The 19,643-nt window shown below is 41.6% G+C and overlaps 1 protein-coding gene across 1 annotated transcript in view; it reads right to left on the reverse strand.

Annotated features, from left to right (window-relative positions):
* The window catches only part of LOC120993823 (dynein beta chain, flagellar outer arm-like), a 585,582-nt gene that overhangs the window by 382,569 nt on the left and 183,370 nt on the right, over positions 1-19,643 (reverse strand). The window contains exon 47 of the mRNA XM_040422290.1: positions 16,516-16,719. Coding sequence (XP_040278224.1) covers positions 16,516-16,719 — 204 coding nt within the window. The remainder of the gene's footprint in view (positions 1-16,515; positions 16,720-19,643) is intronic.

The raw sequence follows: 19,643 nt of genomic DNA on the forward strand, positions 1-19,643 counted from the left end.
CACATATCAATCCAATACTGTATATACAATATATCTGTACACACTGCATCTATTATACCTCGTACCTCACATATCAGTACACTGCTGTATATACTATATATCTGTACACACCTCCTCTATTATACCTCGTACCTCACATATCAGTACACTGCTGTATATACTATATATCTGTACACTCTGCATCTATTATACCTCATACCTCACATATCAGTACACTGCTGTATATACTATATATCTGTACACACTGCATCTATTATACCTCGTACCTCACATATCAGTACACTGCTGTATATACTATATATCTGTACACTCTGCATCTATTATACCTCGTACCTCACATATCAGTACACTGCTGTATATACCATATATCTGTACACACTGCATATATTATACCTTGTACCTCACATATCAGTACACTGCTGTATATACTATATATCTGTACACACTGCATCTATTACACCTCGTACCTCACATATCAGTACACTGCTGTATATACTATATATCTGTATACTGCATCTATAATACCTCGTACCTCACATATCAGTACACTGCTGTATATACTATATATCTGTACACACTGCATCTATTATACCTCGTACCTCACATATCAGTACACTGCTGTATATACCATATATCTGTACACACTGCATATATTATACCTTGTACCTCACATATCAGTACACTGCTGTATATACTATATATCTGTACACTCTGCATCTATTATACCTCGTACCTAACATATCAGTACACTGCTATATACTATATATCTGTACACTCTGCATCTATTATACCTCGTACCTCACATATCAGTACACTGCTGTATATACTATATATCTGTACACACTGCACCTATTATACCTCGTACCTCACATATCAGTACACTGCTGTATATACTATATATCTGTACACACTGCATCTATTATACCTCGTACCTCACATATCAGTACACTGCTGTATATACCATATATCTGTACACACTGCATCTATTATACCTCGTACCTCACATATCAGTACACTGCTGTATATACTATATATCTGTACACACTGCATCTATTATACCTCGTACCTCACATATCAGTACACTGCTGTATATACCATATATCTGTACACACTGCATATATTATACCTTGTACCTCACATATCAGTACATTGCTGTATATACTATATATCTGTACACACTGCATCTATTACACCTCGTACCTCACATATCAGTACACTGCTGTATATACTATATATCTGTATACTGCATCTATAATACCTCGTACCTCACATATCAGTACACTGCTGTATATACTATATATCTGTACACACTGCATCTATTATACCTCGTACCTCACATATCAGTACACTGCTGTATATACTATATATCTGTACACTCTGCGTCTATTATACCTCGTACCTCACATATCAGTACACTGCTGTATATACCATATATCTGTACACACTGCATCTATTATACCTTGTACCTCACATATCAGTACATTGCTGTATATACTATATATCTGTACACACTGCATCTATTACACCTCGTACCTCACATATCAGTACACTGCTGTATATACTATATATCTGTATACTGCATCTATAATACCTCGTACCTCACATATCAGTACACTGCTGTATATACTATATATCTGTACACACTGCATCTATTATACCTCGTACCTCACATATCAGTACACTGCTGTATATACCATATATCTGTACACACTGCATATATTATACCTTGTACCTCACATATCAGTACACTGCTGTATATACTATATATCTGTACACACTGCATCTATTATACCTCGTACCTAACATATCAGTACACTGCTGTATATACTATATATCTGTACACTCTGCATCTATTATACCTCGTACCTCACATATCAGTACACTGCTGTATATACTATATATCTGTACACACTGCACCTATTATACCTCGTACCTCACATATCAGTACACTGCTGTATATACTATATATCTGTACACACTGCATCTATTATACTTCGTACCTCACATATCAGTACACTGCTGTATATACTATATATCTGTACATATTGCATCTATAATACTGTTTAATATATGCAGTGTGTGTGTGTGTATATATATATATATATATATGTGTGAGGCATACAAGGTATAATACTGTAGATGCAGTGTTTATAGAAATATGTGGTCAGTTATACATTATGGTCACTGTGTGTGTGAAGTACATGAGGTAGTGGTCACTGTACCTGTCTGAAGTATTATACATGAGTGAGCAATGAGTAAAAACAGGGCATGGAGGGGGGGGGGGTAAATGATGAGAAGTGGAGGACCTCCTCTTACCACTTTATTCCAGTCTGTATGGATCAATGCAGAGCTGATTGTGAACTTCTAATACTTGCTGTTAGGGGTTGAAGGACCTGTGATGATGTCATCACAGGTCCTGGCAGATGTACCTTTCAAACCTAGGAACTACACCATTTTTGGTGCAGTTCCTTTGCTAGATTCTGCAGGACCTGTGATGTTGAAGATGATGTCATCACAGGTCCTGGCAGATGCACTGTTCTAACCTGGGAACTACACTTTACACTGTGCAGTTCTCTTACAGGACCTGTGATGACTCCCTGTACTACTCAGACGACTCAGAGCTCCTAGGGGTTGCCTTGCCTCAGCTCTGATTGGTTGGTGGGCGGGGAGGGGAGGGGCTGGCAGAAGCAGCTTCCACTCTAGGATCATATTACGCTCCTCCCGAGTCCCTCCCTCAGGCTCCCTGCTGCCAGCGTGAGGTGAGTGTCAGTGCATTGTCTGTGCACTGTGTGACGCTGCGCTGTGTACAACAGAGGACTTTTAACTCTCCCGACGGCCTTTTGGCTGGGGATGGGCCTATTTTATGGTAGGCGCCTGGAGCTGCAGCTCCATCAGCCCCTACGTTAATCCGGCCCTGGAAATACTGTTTTGTTTTTCATGTTTCTTCAGCAGAAAAGCAATTCACAAGAAGAGGAATTCTATCCACTGTGAACAGTCTCTATGATCCTCTCGGGTTTGTAGCACCTGTCACCATAAAAAGTAAGGCCTTAGTTTGTGAACTGTTAAGTGGAGAAAGTGAGTGGGATGCCTTACTTCCACAAGAGAGACTCTATGAGTGGGTCCAATGGACAGCGTCTTTACAAACCTTACAATGTTTACAAATATCCAGGTGTTATGTTCCTGTTTCATTGTCACAAGTCTGCAAAAGAGAACTGTACATTTTTTCAGATGCATCTGTTATAGCAATAGGTGCAGTCATTTACTTGAAGGTAAGCGATGCAGGAAATGTCTGCCATGTTGGATTTGTTATTGGAAAATCCAAACTTAGCCCTAGGCTGGCACATACAATTCCACGCCTAGAGTTATGTGCAGCTGTACTAGCGGTTGAACTGTATGAGCTAGTGAGAGACGAGATAGACCTAAGCCTAGATGCTGTGAAATTCTTTACAGACAGTAAAACTGGTCTAGGCTAGATCTGCAAGACTACAAAGACATTCTTCTTGCATGTCTCCAATCGGGTGAATAGGATCAGACAAATAATCCATCCAGAGCAATGGTTCTATGTGCCCTCAGAACAAAAACATGCAGATTATGCTACCAGGCCTACACAGATAGCTTGCCTTTAGAACTCTATATGGTTCTCAGGCCCACCTTTTCTGTATCAGACAGTTGCAAATAATCCTGATGACACCAATGTTTACCCTTTAGTGGAACCTAAAGCTGAACGTGAAATTGGGTCAGAAGTAGTAAGCTTCAGTACTAAAGCCTTTGACACTAGACTGCGGCCACATTGTTTCGAAAGATTTTCTAACTGGAAGAGACTAAGCAGGAAAATAGCAAGATTAATTCATGTTGCCAAAAGCTTCCAGAAGAAAACCAATGATGATCGACCTGGAAGCTGGGGAGTTTTCCATGAAAGAGTCAGTTTAGAAGAACTTTCACAAGCCAAGACAGTTATAATTTCTTCTATACAACACACATATTTCAGGAAAGAATATGACTGTATTGAACAACAAAAGACAATTCCAAAACAGAGCCGTCTTACAAAACTCAGTCCCTTTATAGATCAAGAGGGACTATTGAGAGTAGGTGGTCGTTTATCCTTTACCACTCTGTCAGATGAGGAGAAGTAGCCTGTCATCATTCCTCATGATCACCACATTGATTGTAAGATATTATCACAATCAAATAGCTCACCAAGGGTGCCACATAACAGAAGTAGCAATCAGAGCTGCAGGTTTCTAAATTTTTGGTGGAAAACGTCTAGTGTCTACAATCATTCACAAATGTGTTGTGTGCCGTAAGCTCAGAGGGAGATTGGAAAGCCAAAAGATGGCAGAGTTATCAAAAGATAGAGTCAATCCTAAGCCTCCATTCACTAGTGTGGGTGTTGATGTGTTTGGTCCCTGGGCAGTTGTAAAACGCTGCACTAGAGGAGGTAGCGCTGACAGCAAATGCTGGGCTGTTCTTTTCACGTCTTTCTACAAGAGCAGTGCATATAGAATTGATTGAGTCCATGTCAGCATCCAGTTTTATCAATGCTCTAAGAAGATTATTTTCTGTTCGTGGTCCGGCTAAGTTGATTCTCTCTAAAAGAGGTACTAACTTTGTAGGAGCATGCAAGGAGCTGGATATATGCTCAAATGATGCAGAACTTCTAGACTATCTTGAAGACGAAGGATGCACATGGATCTTTAACACTCCACACTCATCTCACATGGGAGGTGCTTGGGAGAGATTAATAGGTGTAGCTAGGTGCATTTTGGATGCAATGTTACTCCTAGCTAAACCTACTCATTTGACTCATGAGACTTTGAGTACTTTCATGGCAGAAGTTATGGACCAAACTATTTCTTCATGTGGGCTATCAGCTTGAAGTACCACAGTCAAGAGACACTGACATTATAGACTCATGTTATAGTTTATGTTACCAGTCTAGTCTGGAATGTATTCTTTATTAGTGTATTTTCCCTGTACAGTAGATATGTATAGGTAGTGATATAATGTATTATATCAGGCAGGGGGTGTGCTGCCTTTACAGGCTAATTAAGTTATAGTATCTATATAGGCTGTGTAGTTTATCACTGCCATTTAGTGGCAAAAGTGAGTGGCAGTCTTACCCAAGTTATGTAAATCACTCAGGCAGGAAGTGACCCTTGGTCATTTTAGATTGCTATTCTCTATGGATGCAGCCTGTCTGCTTCTCTCCCAAGGGGCTTGAGACATTGTCACCTGTAAGTGCCTTTCTGTTGTGTTATCTGTTATTTATGCTATACTAGTTTATTCTATGTATACTGATATGTTTTTATTGTATTGTATTTCAGTTTCACAAAATAAAATAAAGTTTGATTCCTTCTGTAGACAACACAAGCAGTGGGCTTCTGTTTACTGGAGTCTCGGACAAGTGTTTAGCTGTCCGTTTAGAACCACGCATAGTCTATAGCTAGGGTCCAGGACAAACTTAACATATACCATTTTAGATGGGACGTATGGCGTAATAGTTCTTACTATTCTTCCTAGATTTGAAGGCTAGTTCTGCACTTATCTTCTGTTGTTGGGTTCACACCCCTTTGTTTTTTTTTTTGTTTTTTTTCTTTATGTTTTCCTTCCTATGATACAAAGCATCCTATTTGAAAAAGAATTGTAAGCCTTACTGATTCTGTACCTTTATTAGTATACAATCAAGTTTGTATTTGATATTTACATTTTTATCCTTCTATGTCATAGGAGAGATGTTTATGTTTTATTGAACTCTCTGTTTGGTTCTTGTTATTGAAAAATTCAAAAATAAAATATTGCATAGAACCACGCATAGTCAGTGTTTTGAGAGGGGAACAGGGGGGCATGACCTTTCTGCTGTAGCTAGCTTCTAACAGAACATACAGTGGGGGAAATAATTATTTGACCCCTCACTGATTTTGTAAGTTTGTCCAATGACAAAGAAATGAAAAGTCTCAGAACAGTATCATTTCAATGGTAGGTTTATTGTAACAGTGGCAGATAGCACATCAAAAGGAAAATCGAAAAAATAACTTTAAATAAAAGATAGCAACTGATTTGCATTTCATTGAGTGAAATAAGTATTTGAACCCCTACCAACCATTAAAAGTTCTGGCTCCCACAGAGTGGTTAGACACTTCTACTCAATTAGTCACCCTCATTAAGGACACCTGTCTTAACTAGTCACCTGTATAAAAGACACCTGTCCACAGAATCAATCAATCAAGCAGACTCCAAACTCTCCAACATGGGAAAGACCAAAGACCTGTCCAAGGATGTCAGAGACAAAATTGTAGACCTGCACAAGGCTGGAATGGGCTACAAAACCATTAGCAAGAAGCTGGGAGAGAAGGTGACAACTGTTGGTGCGATTGTTCGAAAATGGAAGGAGCACAAAATGACCATCAATCGACCTCGCTCTGGGGCTCCACGCAAGATCTCACCTCGTGGGGTGTCAATGGTTCTGAGAAAGGTGAAAAAGCATCCTAGAACTACACGGGAGGAGTTAGTTAATGACCTCAAATTAGCAGGGACCACAGTCACCAAGAAAACCATTGGAAACACATTACACCGCAATGGATTAAAATCCTGCAGGGCTCGCAAGGTCCCCCTGCTCAGGAAGGCACATGTGCAGGCCCGTCTGAAGTTTGCCAATGAACACCTGAATGATTCAGAGAGTGACTGGGAGAAGGTGCTGTGGTCTGATGAGACCAAAATAGAGCTCTTTGGCATTAACTCAACTCGCTGTGTTTGGAGGAAGAAAAATGCTGCCTATGACCCCCAAAACACCGTCCCCACCGTCAAGCATGGGGGTGGAAACATTTTGCTTTGGGGGTGTTTTTCTGCTAAGGGCACAGGACAACTTATTCGCATAAACGGGAAAATGGACGGAGCCATGTATCGTGAAATCCTGAGCGACAACCTCCTTCCCTCTGCCAGGAAACTGAAAATGGGTCGTGGATGGGTGTTCCAGCACGACAATGACCCAAAACATACAGCAAAGGCAACAAAGGAGTGGCTCAAGAAGAAGCACATTAACCACCTCCGGACCGCCTAACGCAGGATCGCGTTCCGGAGGTGGCAGCGCTGCGCACAGTCACGCATATACGCGTCATCTCGCGAGACGCGAGATTTCCTGTGAACGCGCGCACACAGGCGCGCGCGCTCACAGGAACGGAAGGTAAGAGAGTTGATCTCCAGCCTGCCAGCGGCGATCGTTCGCTGGCAGGCTGGAGATGTGTTTTTTTTAACCCCTAACAGGTATATTAGACGCTGTTTTGATAACAGCGTCTAATATACCTGCTACCTGGTCCTCTGGTGGTCCCCTTTGTTTGGATCGACCACCAGAGGACACAGGTAGCTCAGTAAAGTAGCACCAAGCACCACTACACTACACTACACCCCCCCCCCGTCACTTATTAACCCCTTATTAGCCCCTGATCACCCCTAATCACCCCTGATCACCCCATATAGACTCCCTGATCACCCCCCTGTCATTGATTACCCCCCTGTCATTGATCAACCCCCTGTAAAGCTCCATTCAGACGTCCGCATGATTTTTACGGATCCACTGATAGATGGATCGGATCCGCAAAACGCATCCGGACGTCTGAATGAAGCCTTACAGGGGCGTGATCAATGACTGTGGTGATCACCCCATATAGACTCCCTGATCACCCCCCTGTCATTGATTACCCCCCTGTCATTGATTACCCCCCTGTAAAGCTCCATTCAGATGTCCGCATGATTTTTACGGATGCACTGATACATGGATCGGATCCGCAAAACGCATCCGGTCGTCTGAATGAAGCCTTACAGGGGCATGATCAATGACTGTGGTGATCACCCCCCTGTCATTGATTACCCCCCTGTAAAGCTCCATTCAGATGTCCGCATGATTTTTACGAATGCACTGATAGATGGATCGGATCCGCAAAACGCATCCGGACGTCTGAATGAAGCCTTACAGGGGCATGATCAATGACTGTGGTGATCACCCCATATAGACTCCCTGATCACCCCCCTGTCATTGATTACCCCCCTGTCATTGATTACCCCCCTGTAAAGCTCCATTCAGATGTCCGCATGATTTTTACGGATGCACTGATAGATGGATCGGATCCGCAAAACGCATCCGGACGTCTGAATGAAGCCTTACAGGGGCATGATCAATGACTGTGGTGATCACCCCATATAGACTCCCTGATCACCCCCCTGTAAAGCTCCATTCAGATGTCCGCATGATTTTTACGGATGCACTGATACATGGATCGGATCCGCAAAACGCATCCGGTCGTCTGAATGAAGCCTTACAGGGGCATGATCAATGACTGTGGTGATCACCCCCCTGTCATTGATTACCCCCCTGTAAAGCTCCATTCAGATGTCCGCATGATTTTTACGGATGCACTGATAGATGGATCCGATCCGCAAAACGCATCCGGACGTCCGAATGAAGCCTTACAGGGGCATGATCAATGACTGTGGTGATCACCCCATATAGACTCCCTGATCACCCCCCTGTCATTGATCACCCCCCTGTCATTGATTACCCCCCTGTAAAGCTCCATTCAGATGTCCGCATGATTTTTACGGATGCACTGATAGATGGATCGGATCCGCAAAACGCATCCGGACGTCTGAATGAAGCCTTACACGGGCGTGATCAATGACTGTGGTTATCACCCCATATAGACTCCCTGATCACCCCCCTGTCATTGATCACCCCCCTGTCATTGATCACCCCCCTGTCATTGATCACCCCCCTGTCATTGATCACCCCCCTGTCATTTATCACCCCTCTGTAAGGCTCCATTCAGATATTTTTTTGGCCCAAGTTAGCGGAATTTTTTTTTTTTTTTCTTACAAAGTCTCATATTCCACTAACTTGTGTCAAAAAATAAAATCTCACATGAACTCACCATACCCCTCACGGAATCCAAATGCGTAAAATTTTTTAGACATTTATATTCCAGACTTCTTCTCACGCTTTAGGGCCCCTAGAATGCCAGGGCAGTATAAATACCCCACATGTGACCCCATTTCGGAAAGAAGACACCCCCAGGTATTCCGTGAGGGGCATATTGAGTCCATGAAAGATTGAAATTTTTGTCCCAAGTTAGCGGAACGGGAGACTTTGTGAGAAAAAAATTAAAAATATCAATTTCCGCTAACTTGTGCCAAAAAAAAAAAATTTCTATGAACTCGCCATGCCCCTCATTGAATACCTTGGGGTGTCTTCTTTCCAAAATGGGGTCACATGTGGGGTATTTATACTGCCCTGGCATTCTAGGGGCCCCAAAGCGTGAGAAGAAGTCTGGTATCCAAATGTCTAAAAATGCCCTCCTAAAAGGAATTTGGGCACCTTTGCGCATCTAGGCTGCAAAAAAGTGTCACACATCTGGTATCGCCGTACTCAGGAGAAGTTGGGGAATGTGTTTTGGGGTGTCATTTTACATATACCCATGCTGGGTGAGAGAAATATCTTGGTCAAATGCCAACTTTGTATAAAAAAATGGGAAAAGTTGTCTTTTGCCAAGATATTTCTCTCACCCAGCATGGGCATATGTAAAATGACACCCCAAAACACATTCCCCAACTTCTCCTGAATACGGCGATACCACATGTGTGACACTTTTTTGCAGCCTAGGTGGGCAAAGGGGCCCATATTCCAAAGAGCACCTTTAGGATTTCACAGGTCATTTACCTACTTACCACACATTAGGGCCCCTGGAAAATGCCAGGGCAGTATAACTACCCCACAAGTGACCCCATTTTGGAAAGAAGACACCCCAAGGTATTCCGTGAGGGGCATGGCGAGTTCCTAGAATTTTTTATTTTTTGTCACAAGTTAGTGGAAAATGCTTATTTTTTTTTTTTTTTTCATACAAAGTCTCATATTCCACTAACTTGTGACAAAAAATAAAAACTTCCATGAACTCACTTTGCCCATCAGCGAATACCTTGGGGTCTCTTCTTTCCAAAATGGGGTCACTTGTGGGGTAGTTATACTGCCCTGGCATTCTAGGGGCCCAAATGTGTGGTAAGGAGTTTGAAATCAAATTCTGTAAAAAATGACCTGTGAAATCCGAAAGGTGCTCTTTTGAATATGGGCCCCTTTGCCCACCTCGGCTGCAAAAAAGTGTCACACATCTGGTATCTCCGTAATCGGGAGAAGTTGGGGAATGTGTTTTGGGGTGTCATTTTACATATACCCATGCTGGGTGAGAGAAATATCTTGGCAAAAGACAACTTTTCCCATTTTTTTATACAAAGTTGGCATTTGACCAAGATATTTATCTCACCCAGCATGGGTATATGTAAAAAGACACCCCAAAACACATTCCTCAACTTCTCCTGAATACAGAGATACCAGATGTGTGACACTTTTTTGCAGCCTAGGTGGGCAAAGGGGCCCACATTCCAAAGAGCACCTTTCGGATTTCACAGGTCATTTACCTACTTACCACACATTTGGGCCCCTAGAATGCCAGGGCAGTATAACTACCCCACAAGTGACCCCATTTTGGAAAGAAGAGACCCCAAGGTATTCGCTGATGGGCATAGTGAGTTCATGGAAGTTTTTATTTTTTGTCACAAGTTTGTGGAATATGAGACTTTGTATGAAAAAAAAAAAAAAAAAAAAAAATCATCATTTTCCACTAACTTGTGACAAAAAATAAAAAATTCTAGGAACTCGCCATGCCCCTCACGGAATACCTTGGGGTGTCTTCTTTCCAAAATGGGGTCACTTGTGGGGTAGTTATACTGCCCTGGTATTCTAGGGGCCCAAATGTGTGGTAAGGAGTTTGAAATCAAATTCAGGAAAAAATGAGGAGTGAAATCCGAAAGGTGCTCTTTGGAATATGGGCCCCTTTGCCCACCTAGGCTGCAAAAAAGTGTCACACATCTGGTATCCCCGTACTCAGGAGAAGTTGAGGAATGTGTTTTGGGGTGTCTTTTTACATATACCCATGCTGGGTGAGATAAATATCTTGGTCAAATGACAACTTTGTATAAAAAAATGGGAAAAGTTGTCTTTTGCCAAGATATTTCTCTCACCCAGCATGGGTATATATAAAATGACACCCCAAAACACATTCCCCACCTTCTCCTGAGTACGGAGATACCAGATGTGTGACACTTTTTTGCAGCCTAGGTGGGCAAAGGGGCCCATATTCCAAAGAGCACCTTTCGGATTTCACAGGTCATTTTTTACAGAATTTGATTTCAAACTCCTTACCACACATTTGGGCCCCTAGAATGCCAGGGCAGTATAACTACCCCACAAGTGACCCCATTTTGGAAAGAAGAGACCCCAAGGTATTCGCTGATGGGCATAGTGAGTTCATAGAACTTTTTATTTTTTGTCACAAGTTAGTGGAATATGAGACTTTGTAAGGAAAAAAAAAAAAAATCATCATTTTCCGCTAACTTGTGACAAAAAATAAAAAGTTCTATGAACTCACTATGCCCATCAGCGAATACCTTAGGGTGTGTACTTTCAGAAATGGGGTCATTTGTGGGGTGTTTGTACTGTCTGGGCATTGTAGAACCTCAGGAAACATGACAGGTGCTCAGAAAGTCAGAGCTGCTTCAAAAAGCGGAAATTCACATTTTTGTACCATAGTTTGTAAACGCTATAACTTTTACCCAAACCATTTTTTTTTTACCCAAACATTTTTTTTTTATCAAAGACATGTAGAACTATAAATTTAGAGCAAAATTTCTATATGGATGTCGTTTTTTTTTTGCAAAATTTTACAACTGAAAGTGAAAAATGTCATTTTTTTGCAAAAAAATCGTTAAATTTCGATTAATAACAAAAAAAGTAAAAATGTCAGCAGCAATGAAATACCACCAAATGAAAGCTCTATTAGTGAGAAGAAAAGGAGGTAAAATTCATTTGGGTGGTAAGTTGCATGACCGAGCAATAAACGGTGAAAGTAGTGTAGGTCAGAAGTGTAAAAAGTGGCCTGGTCTTTCAGGGTGTTTAAGCACTGGGGGCTGAGGTGGTTAAGGTCATGGAGTGGCCTAGTCAGTCTCCGGACCTTAATCCAATCGAAAACCTATGGAGGGAGCTCAAGCTCAGAGTTGCACAGAGACAGCCTCGAAACCTTAGGGATTTAGAGATGATCTGCAAAGAGGAGTGGACCAACATTCCTCCTAAAATGTGCGCAAACTTGGTCATCAATTACAAGAAACGTTTGACCTCTGTGCTTGCAAACAAGGGTTTTTCCACCAAGTATTAAGTCTTTTTTTGTTAGAGGGTTCAAATACTTATTTCACTCAATGAAATGCAAATCAGTTGCTATCTTTTATTTAAAGTTATTTTTTCGATTTTCCTTTTGATGTGCTATCTGCCACTGTTACAATAAACCTACCATTGAAATGATACTGTTCTGAGACTTTTCATTTCTTTGTCATTGGACAAACTTACAAAATCAGTGAGGGGTCAAATAATTATTTCCCCCACTGTATGTTGAAGATTTAAACTAAGCGCATGCAACCACCTCAGTGAGGTGGATGGAGAAATAAGGAAAACGACAAATAGCAGGTGGCGCTATACAGAGAAACTTTTTAGAAAAGCTCAATGGCTAAACTAATTTTTTTATATTACATGCAATTTCAAAACTATTCTGATCCAGGTGCTGGTTTGAAAAATGTAGAAAACATTTTGTGGCACAACCCCTTTAACCACTGTATCCCTAGAGATTGGCAAATAGTGAACAAAGCAGATTGTGCAGCCACATAAATCAGAAAGGAAATCACTATTTATATTACAGTTTCTTTGTTATAAATATTCTGTATACAGAGTGTCAGCACATATTTGCTATCTTAATTAGTTCATGTTTTACATCATCCATATAGTATTTACTGTTCCCATGTAACTGAAATTGACAGGAAAATTTGATTTGTCACACATCTCCAATGTTATCATGGAATTTAAGAAATTGTAATGAACTCATTAATCTGCTCTTACAGTATCCATGTCTTTGATTATAATGACTCAATAGAAGGTTACCAGGACGGTGACTTGCTCTGAGGGGCGTAGCTAATCACTCATGGGCCTGGTGCAAGAGTTCAGCTTGGGCCCCCTGTCCCTCAGTCCTTTGTGGCCATGGGCAGGGGAGCACATTGCCTTTCTGCCTGAGATAAAAATTGAAATGGCACCCCCCATGCCAAATTCTCAACCTAATTCCTTGGTTATAATGACTCAATAGAAGGTTACCAGGACGGTGACTTGCTCTCAAGGGCGTAGCTAATCGCTCATGGGCCTGGTGCCCTACTATTGAAGATATACTTGGAAAACATTACCTACAGCTGTACGAAACATACAGGGTAAGGGCTCATGCACATGACCATATGTATTTTGCGGTCCGCAAAAAATACAGATGACATCCGTGTGCATTCCGTATTTTGCGGAACGGAACAGCTGGCCCTTCATAGAACAGTACTATCCTTGTCCGTAATGCGGACAATAGGACATGTTCTATTTTTTTGCGGAAGGGAAATACGGACATAAGGAAACGAAATGCACACAGAGTAACTTCCATTTTTTTTGTGGGCCCATTGAAGTGAATGGTTCCGCATACGGTCCGCAAAAAAAACTGAAGGACACGGAAAGAAAATATGTTCGTGTGCATGAGCCCTAATAGAGCAGTTGAGGAAGGCTTGATAGACCAAAACACATCCTTTTTATCTTTTATCTTCTGAAGTAAAGAAAATACCGTATTGAAACACTGAGCGTTTGCTTGGATTCTTCTGACATAGACCCCATATCAGACCTCAGATCTGACCCTCATTAGACATCCATGTCAGACCGCTGCACCAGACCTCAGATCAGCTCCCCCTTGAGACCTCAATGTCAACCTCCACATCAAACCTCAGATCAGGTCTCCATGTCAGACCCCCCATATCAGACCTCAGATCAGACCCTCATTAGATCTCCATGTCAGATGCCCATATCAAATCAGATCTTAAAATAATAAAATTAACTCCTGCTCCGCTGCAATGCCTCAGGTCCATCGTCCTCTCTTCCAGCCGCGCTCCCTGGTCTTTCTCCGGGCCTGTGCTGCACTGTCACCGTACTCCGTACACCCAATAATGTCATTGACCCCAAACCCTTGGAATGCCAAATTGCTAGTGAATTATGGTGGTGGTGGTGGGGGGGGGGGGGGGGGCGGAGTTTATCTAATAATTGCGACCTGCATTTCTGGGTGTTGATCTTACAGTGGCAATGTGACCTGCAGGCACATAAGAAATCAGAACAATCTGCTTGCTGATGACCAATACAGTGTAATACTACATGTTTATACACAGAGCACCGACAGGCTCATAACCTCACTTAGGCTTTTATAGTGTACCTGTTATTCATGTTTTTTTTTTTCTTAAATGTGTAGGGCTAGTCAAGTGATTCTGATTATTTTTACCACATACTTTGTTTGTTTTATACACTGTCACTGGTGAGCGCTCACAGAGTATGGGCTCATTCACACGGCCGTTGCCCCTCCGTTGCCGTATTGCAGCCCGCATACGGCGGGTCCGCAATGTACGGGGCACCGGCCGCGTGCATTCCGCATCAAGGATGCGGGCCTATTCACTTGAATGGGTCCGCAAATCCGGAGATGCGGTGTGGAACGGAAGCATGGAACGGAACCCTACGGAACAGCCGTATAAATGGGGTCGCGATCCGCATGCGGCAGCCCCACAGCCGATGCCTGTGCATTGCGGATTGCAATTTGTGGTCCACAGCCCGGGCATGGAGGGCAACGGTCGTGTGAACAAGCCCTATGTGTGATCTGTATTGCTGACTAATCACACAACCATATTTTTTGTCTGCATCCAATCCAAATTTTTTTGACAATGGGATGTGGAACAATTCATTTCAATTGGGCCGCAAAAAATCAGCAAATCCCTTTGTCCATACCAAAGTTCCGCAAAAATATAGAACATGTCCTATTATTGTGGACAAGAATAGGCGTTGCTACAATGGGTCTGGGGGAAAACGGATGCAACATGGACGTCACACAGATGTCATCTGTATCTTCTGTAGATCTGCATTTTGCAGATTGCTAAATTCATACGGTCGTGTGAATGCACCCTAATTAGCTCCTAGGAGAAGCATGAGATCACTGTCTGATCTCCTGCATTTCCTGGACAGATCACACATATCATACACTGTCAGCGCTCACCACAGACGATGTACTGATGTCAGCCAGACAGGGCAGAATATGTATAGTATATATGGCCAGAGATATAGGAGGGAGGCAGTAGGTGCATCAACAGTGAGCCACGGGGGTCTTCACTAATCAGAATCACTTGACTTGCCCTACACATTTATGAAAAAAACACCTATAATACACACGAGGAAGGTTGTAGTGTGGGAATACAGTATTTTTTGCCTTGAGGGCCAGTTTGAGAGATGGGAACAAGTGGATAAATCCTTGAAACCATACTATTCCTGATTACTCTACTGAGGTCACATCTACTGAGGTCACAAGCTTAAATACATACATGCAGACACACCTCATATGAGAAGCCACACATGCCTCCCCTTCTCCTGTGTCACCTGTAGTCTGCTGCCAGCTTGCTTCCTCAGACTTCTCTTCCAGTTCTGAAGTAGATGGAGACTCCCTGCCCATGCAGAGCTGCATGCAGTAACAGGAGACTAGCAGACCTGTCAGGCTCCAGCTAACAGCTGGAAAGTCAGCCAACAGTCTCTCAAAGTTGAGGGTTCCTGCTCTGAAAAGTTATGCTGGGAGTCGGGGATGGGCGCAACTACTGGAGCTCAGAAGCAGGCCTCATAACCAGAGGAGGAGGGGGCAAGGTAACAGCTGCTATAAAGTCGGAGACTGAAGCGCGCGGGACTAGCTGCAGACATCCTCATTGGTGTCTTCTTTTACAGAGCATCCAGTCCTCCAGCCCGTATTTATCGGCTCTGGTGCGCCCTTAAGGGGAAAATGTGATGCGCACTGTGCAGTCCTACAGCCCAAAGCCACCTCCCCCCTGCACTGCGTCTTGGCTGTGTGCCACTGGCAAGGAGGGCCCTGTGGGCCCCCCTGGCTTAGGGGCCCGGTAGCAATTGCGACTACTGCGACCCCTATAGTTACGCCACTGCTTGCTCTTGCTTTTGCTTAACGTACATTCATTTTATCAGGAAACATTTCAGTTTTTTAGTTTGAAAAGAATATAAAAGCCAGAGCTTGTCTCACTGACCTCAATGTGATGAATAGGTGAATATAAGTAGTGCACAGTAATATGAATGGCTTTTGAGTCTTAACCTTTTTTACTATTTATTATATTGCACACAAAATATATATTACATATTTAGCATTTCAAGTTATTTCTATTAAAAGAAATTGTACAAATCTTTAAATTGAATAACAAGTTAAATTGGAAGGCAAATATGTTATAAAAATTAATTTGATCTAGAAATATATGAATTATTCTAACTGATTATAATATTTATGTGAACAGGAAAAAATATGTTAAAAAGTCCTTTGACCAACTTACCTGGTTCATTATTAAACATAACAGTGTTACATGAGTCATTCAGGGAATTCAGGATGCTTGGCCACTCTGCACTCATAAATGACCTTAAAGCACTTGCTTCATTATTCGATAATTTTGATAACCAGCAATTCTGTATTGCAGCGACCACTGCTCTATCCTCAAGGGTCTGCTTGACGTTTTCTTGCATACTTTCCAAGTCTTTACCTGAAATAAAATAAGAATATCATTGATAAGTTCAAAAATGTTCTCAGAAAGAGACAATGTGGTGTCATTATGAACCATGACATGAAAAGGTCTAGAAAGTCCACGTCTATATTTATAAAACAAAAAGACTTTGAGATTCAGGATGATAAATCCCTATCACAAATTTTTCTGATTTTATAAATTGATGTCATTAAAATAAAAACAATGCCATTTCTGAAAATCTTGGAGTCTTCAGACGCTGTGGAGGAACCCCCTGATGCCACCATCTCCACTGCACTCGGACTGGCTGGGGGCTCTTCTGCTCGAGTCCCAACCAAATATGTACCCAAGTCTGACAGTCTAAGCACAGTGGAGTTGGACGCATTGGGTGGCAAAGGCGGAGCAAGTACACACAAAACAATCTTTCCTTCACTGGATCTGAAAACTCCAGGATTTTGAGAAAAGCTCAGGGAACCCCTGTAATCTAAATCATAATTTTATTTTTGTTAAAGCCAAATGTAACCTATTGGAATTCTCCAAACCAGCTTTTGGGCACATATTATTTACAGAAATTACAATAGCCTCACATAAAAGAAAGCAGAGGGCAGAGTCATTACTTGGTGACTAACCACATTTCTAGAATGGGAGCAAGAGCTCCTCTGTAAGAAGGGAGACAGGCGATGTTGTGGTAATTGTCATATGTTATGTAAGGAATAGGTAGTGGCCTGGGGAATTTCTCAGTGACACAGGCAGATCACACAAGACAATAGAGATCTTATATTGTCACCCAATAGTGGATATATTATATAGAAAGACATTATAAAACAACTCTAGCCTCAGACAAGTTTTAGTCAGTAATGTTAGTAAGCTAAACCTGCTTTGAAATCTTTAAAGGGGATACCCAGGACTACAAAATTCATGGCCTATTCTTAGAATTAATCATCAAAATCAGATCAGTTTAGAAGGGGTGTTGTTCAACTGATTAAAGGCACCGTCTACTTTACTGTTTACTAGGCACAGGTCTGTGCATTTGGTAGTGCTGTCACTGGTATCAAGTGGGCCTAAGCTGCTGTGAGATGCAGTACCAGGCACAGCCACTAAATAAAGTATGGAGTGCCTCAGAGATGGACAAGCACTGTACTCAGCCTTCCCAGTGAGTAGGGCAGTGTGTATACATGCAAACTATCGCTTATTTTTATACAGAGGACTCTAGGACCCCTGCTTTCATGATCAGTGAGGGTCCGAGCAGTAAGACCCCCAGGGATCATACATTTATCACCCATAGTTAGTAGGTGATAAATGTTGTTTGTTGGCCAAATCCTTTAAGATAAAAGTCAATACATTATACCTTTGCAATTCTCAAAATAACTCAAAATGTAAGACAGTGGTAAATGGAATTTATATTTTAGGATAGTAAGGTACGCAAAGGTGAGAAGGAAATAAAGATAAAGCAGAGTTTAGGATACATTTAGTAAGTGATAGTCAGCCTGGATAAAATATAGCAAACATTGGACTACCCATATACCGTCTTGATCTCACTGAACTGGAGTGAGATGTGCCTAATTTATTAAGAGGCAGATACCTCACATTTAGGCGCATCTGTTGTGTGCTTGAAACTGAAGTCTATGTCAGCCAGGGGCTGGTGCAGACTTCAGCTATAACTTCCGTCACTTTCTGCTGACAGTTATAGTAAATAAGCTAAGCTAGCTCCATGTGCAGCAGGTACCAACTGTGTAATGCAGCTGACACATCTGAAGATACCTCTGATCCTGGTCATTTAAACCCTCAGATGCTGCTGCCAATAGTGACTATGGCATCTAAGAGGTCTCTGTCCTTCAATCGGAGTCCCTGGCAAAATCGCAGGGTTCTGACAGGTTACTATGGCATAGTATCCTAGGCTTGCCATAATAAACTGCCTATTAAGCTCTGCCTACAGGAGGGCTCAGTAGGCTGGCAGTAAAAATCCCTTAGACTAAAATAGTATGCTGTGCAGTCTATGGTAATTGCAATCGAATGATCACAGTATCAAGTCCCCTGAGGGGACTAAAAATTTATGTAAAAAATGCAACAAAAAAAATTTAAAAGTAAATATAGCTGGTTTTGCTACATCTGAAAATGTTCAAACTATTAAAATATAGAAATATTTGTAATGTGCAGTGAATGATATAACAGAAAAAATGTAATATAGCAAATTTTTGTCTCCTTGCCCCCCTCCAAAAAATGAATTAAATGCGATAAAAAGTAATATGTACTCCACACTGATACGAATGGAAAGTAAAACTTGCCCCACAAAAAAAAAGCCTTCACGCAGCTATGTAGACAGGCAATGCAAAAAAAAAAATTCAATATTTTTTTTGTAAAACATAAAAAAACTATATACATTTGTTATTGCTTTAATCATAATGACCCACAGAAAAAGGCTCTCCTTTCATTTTTAATGAACAGTGAAAGTCGTAAAAGCAAAACCCAAAAAACAATAAGAGAATTGTGATTTTTTTTATTTTATTTCACCCCACAAATATTTTTTTTCCATTTTTCAATAAAAGACATGGTGACTTAAGTGATGCCATTACAAAATACAACTTGTCCCGCAAAACACAAGCCGTCATATGGCCCTGTCAGTGGAAGGCAGAAACTAAAAAAAAAAACTGGCCCTTAAGGGGTTAACAACTTTTCTGTAGGTGACATATATAAGTAGTGAAACTATGAGCTCCCTCACACAATGGAAAACTGATTAACTGGATATTTATCTGAAGAGATTTATCTAACTATTGCACCAGCATTAATCCATCCTCTGATTTCAGCTCAAGTCAGGCCAGAACAGACAGAACGCATAAAAGTCTAAAAGACACATATTCTTTTCTAGCAAGTGAGAGACTAAAGTGAGGAAAATTGGCTTCTACCTCACAGGTTTTTTTTGCCTTCCTCTGGATCAACTTGCAGGA

This window comes from Bufo bufo, chromosome 3 (genome assembly GCF_905171765.1).
Source record: "Bufo bufo chromosome 3, aBufBuf1.1, whole genome shotgun sequence".
Classification (NCBI taxonomy): Eukaryota; Metazoa; Chordata; class Amphibia; order Anura; family Bufonidae; genus Bufo; species Bufo bufo.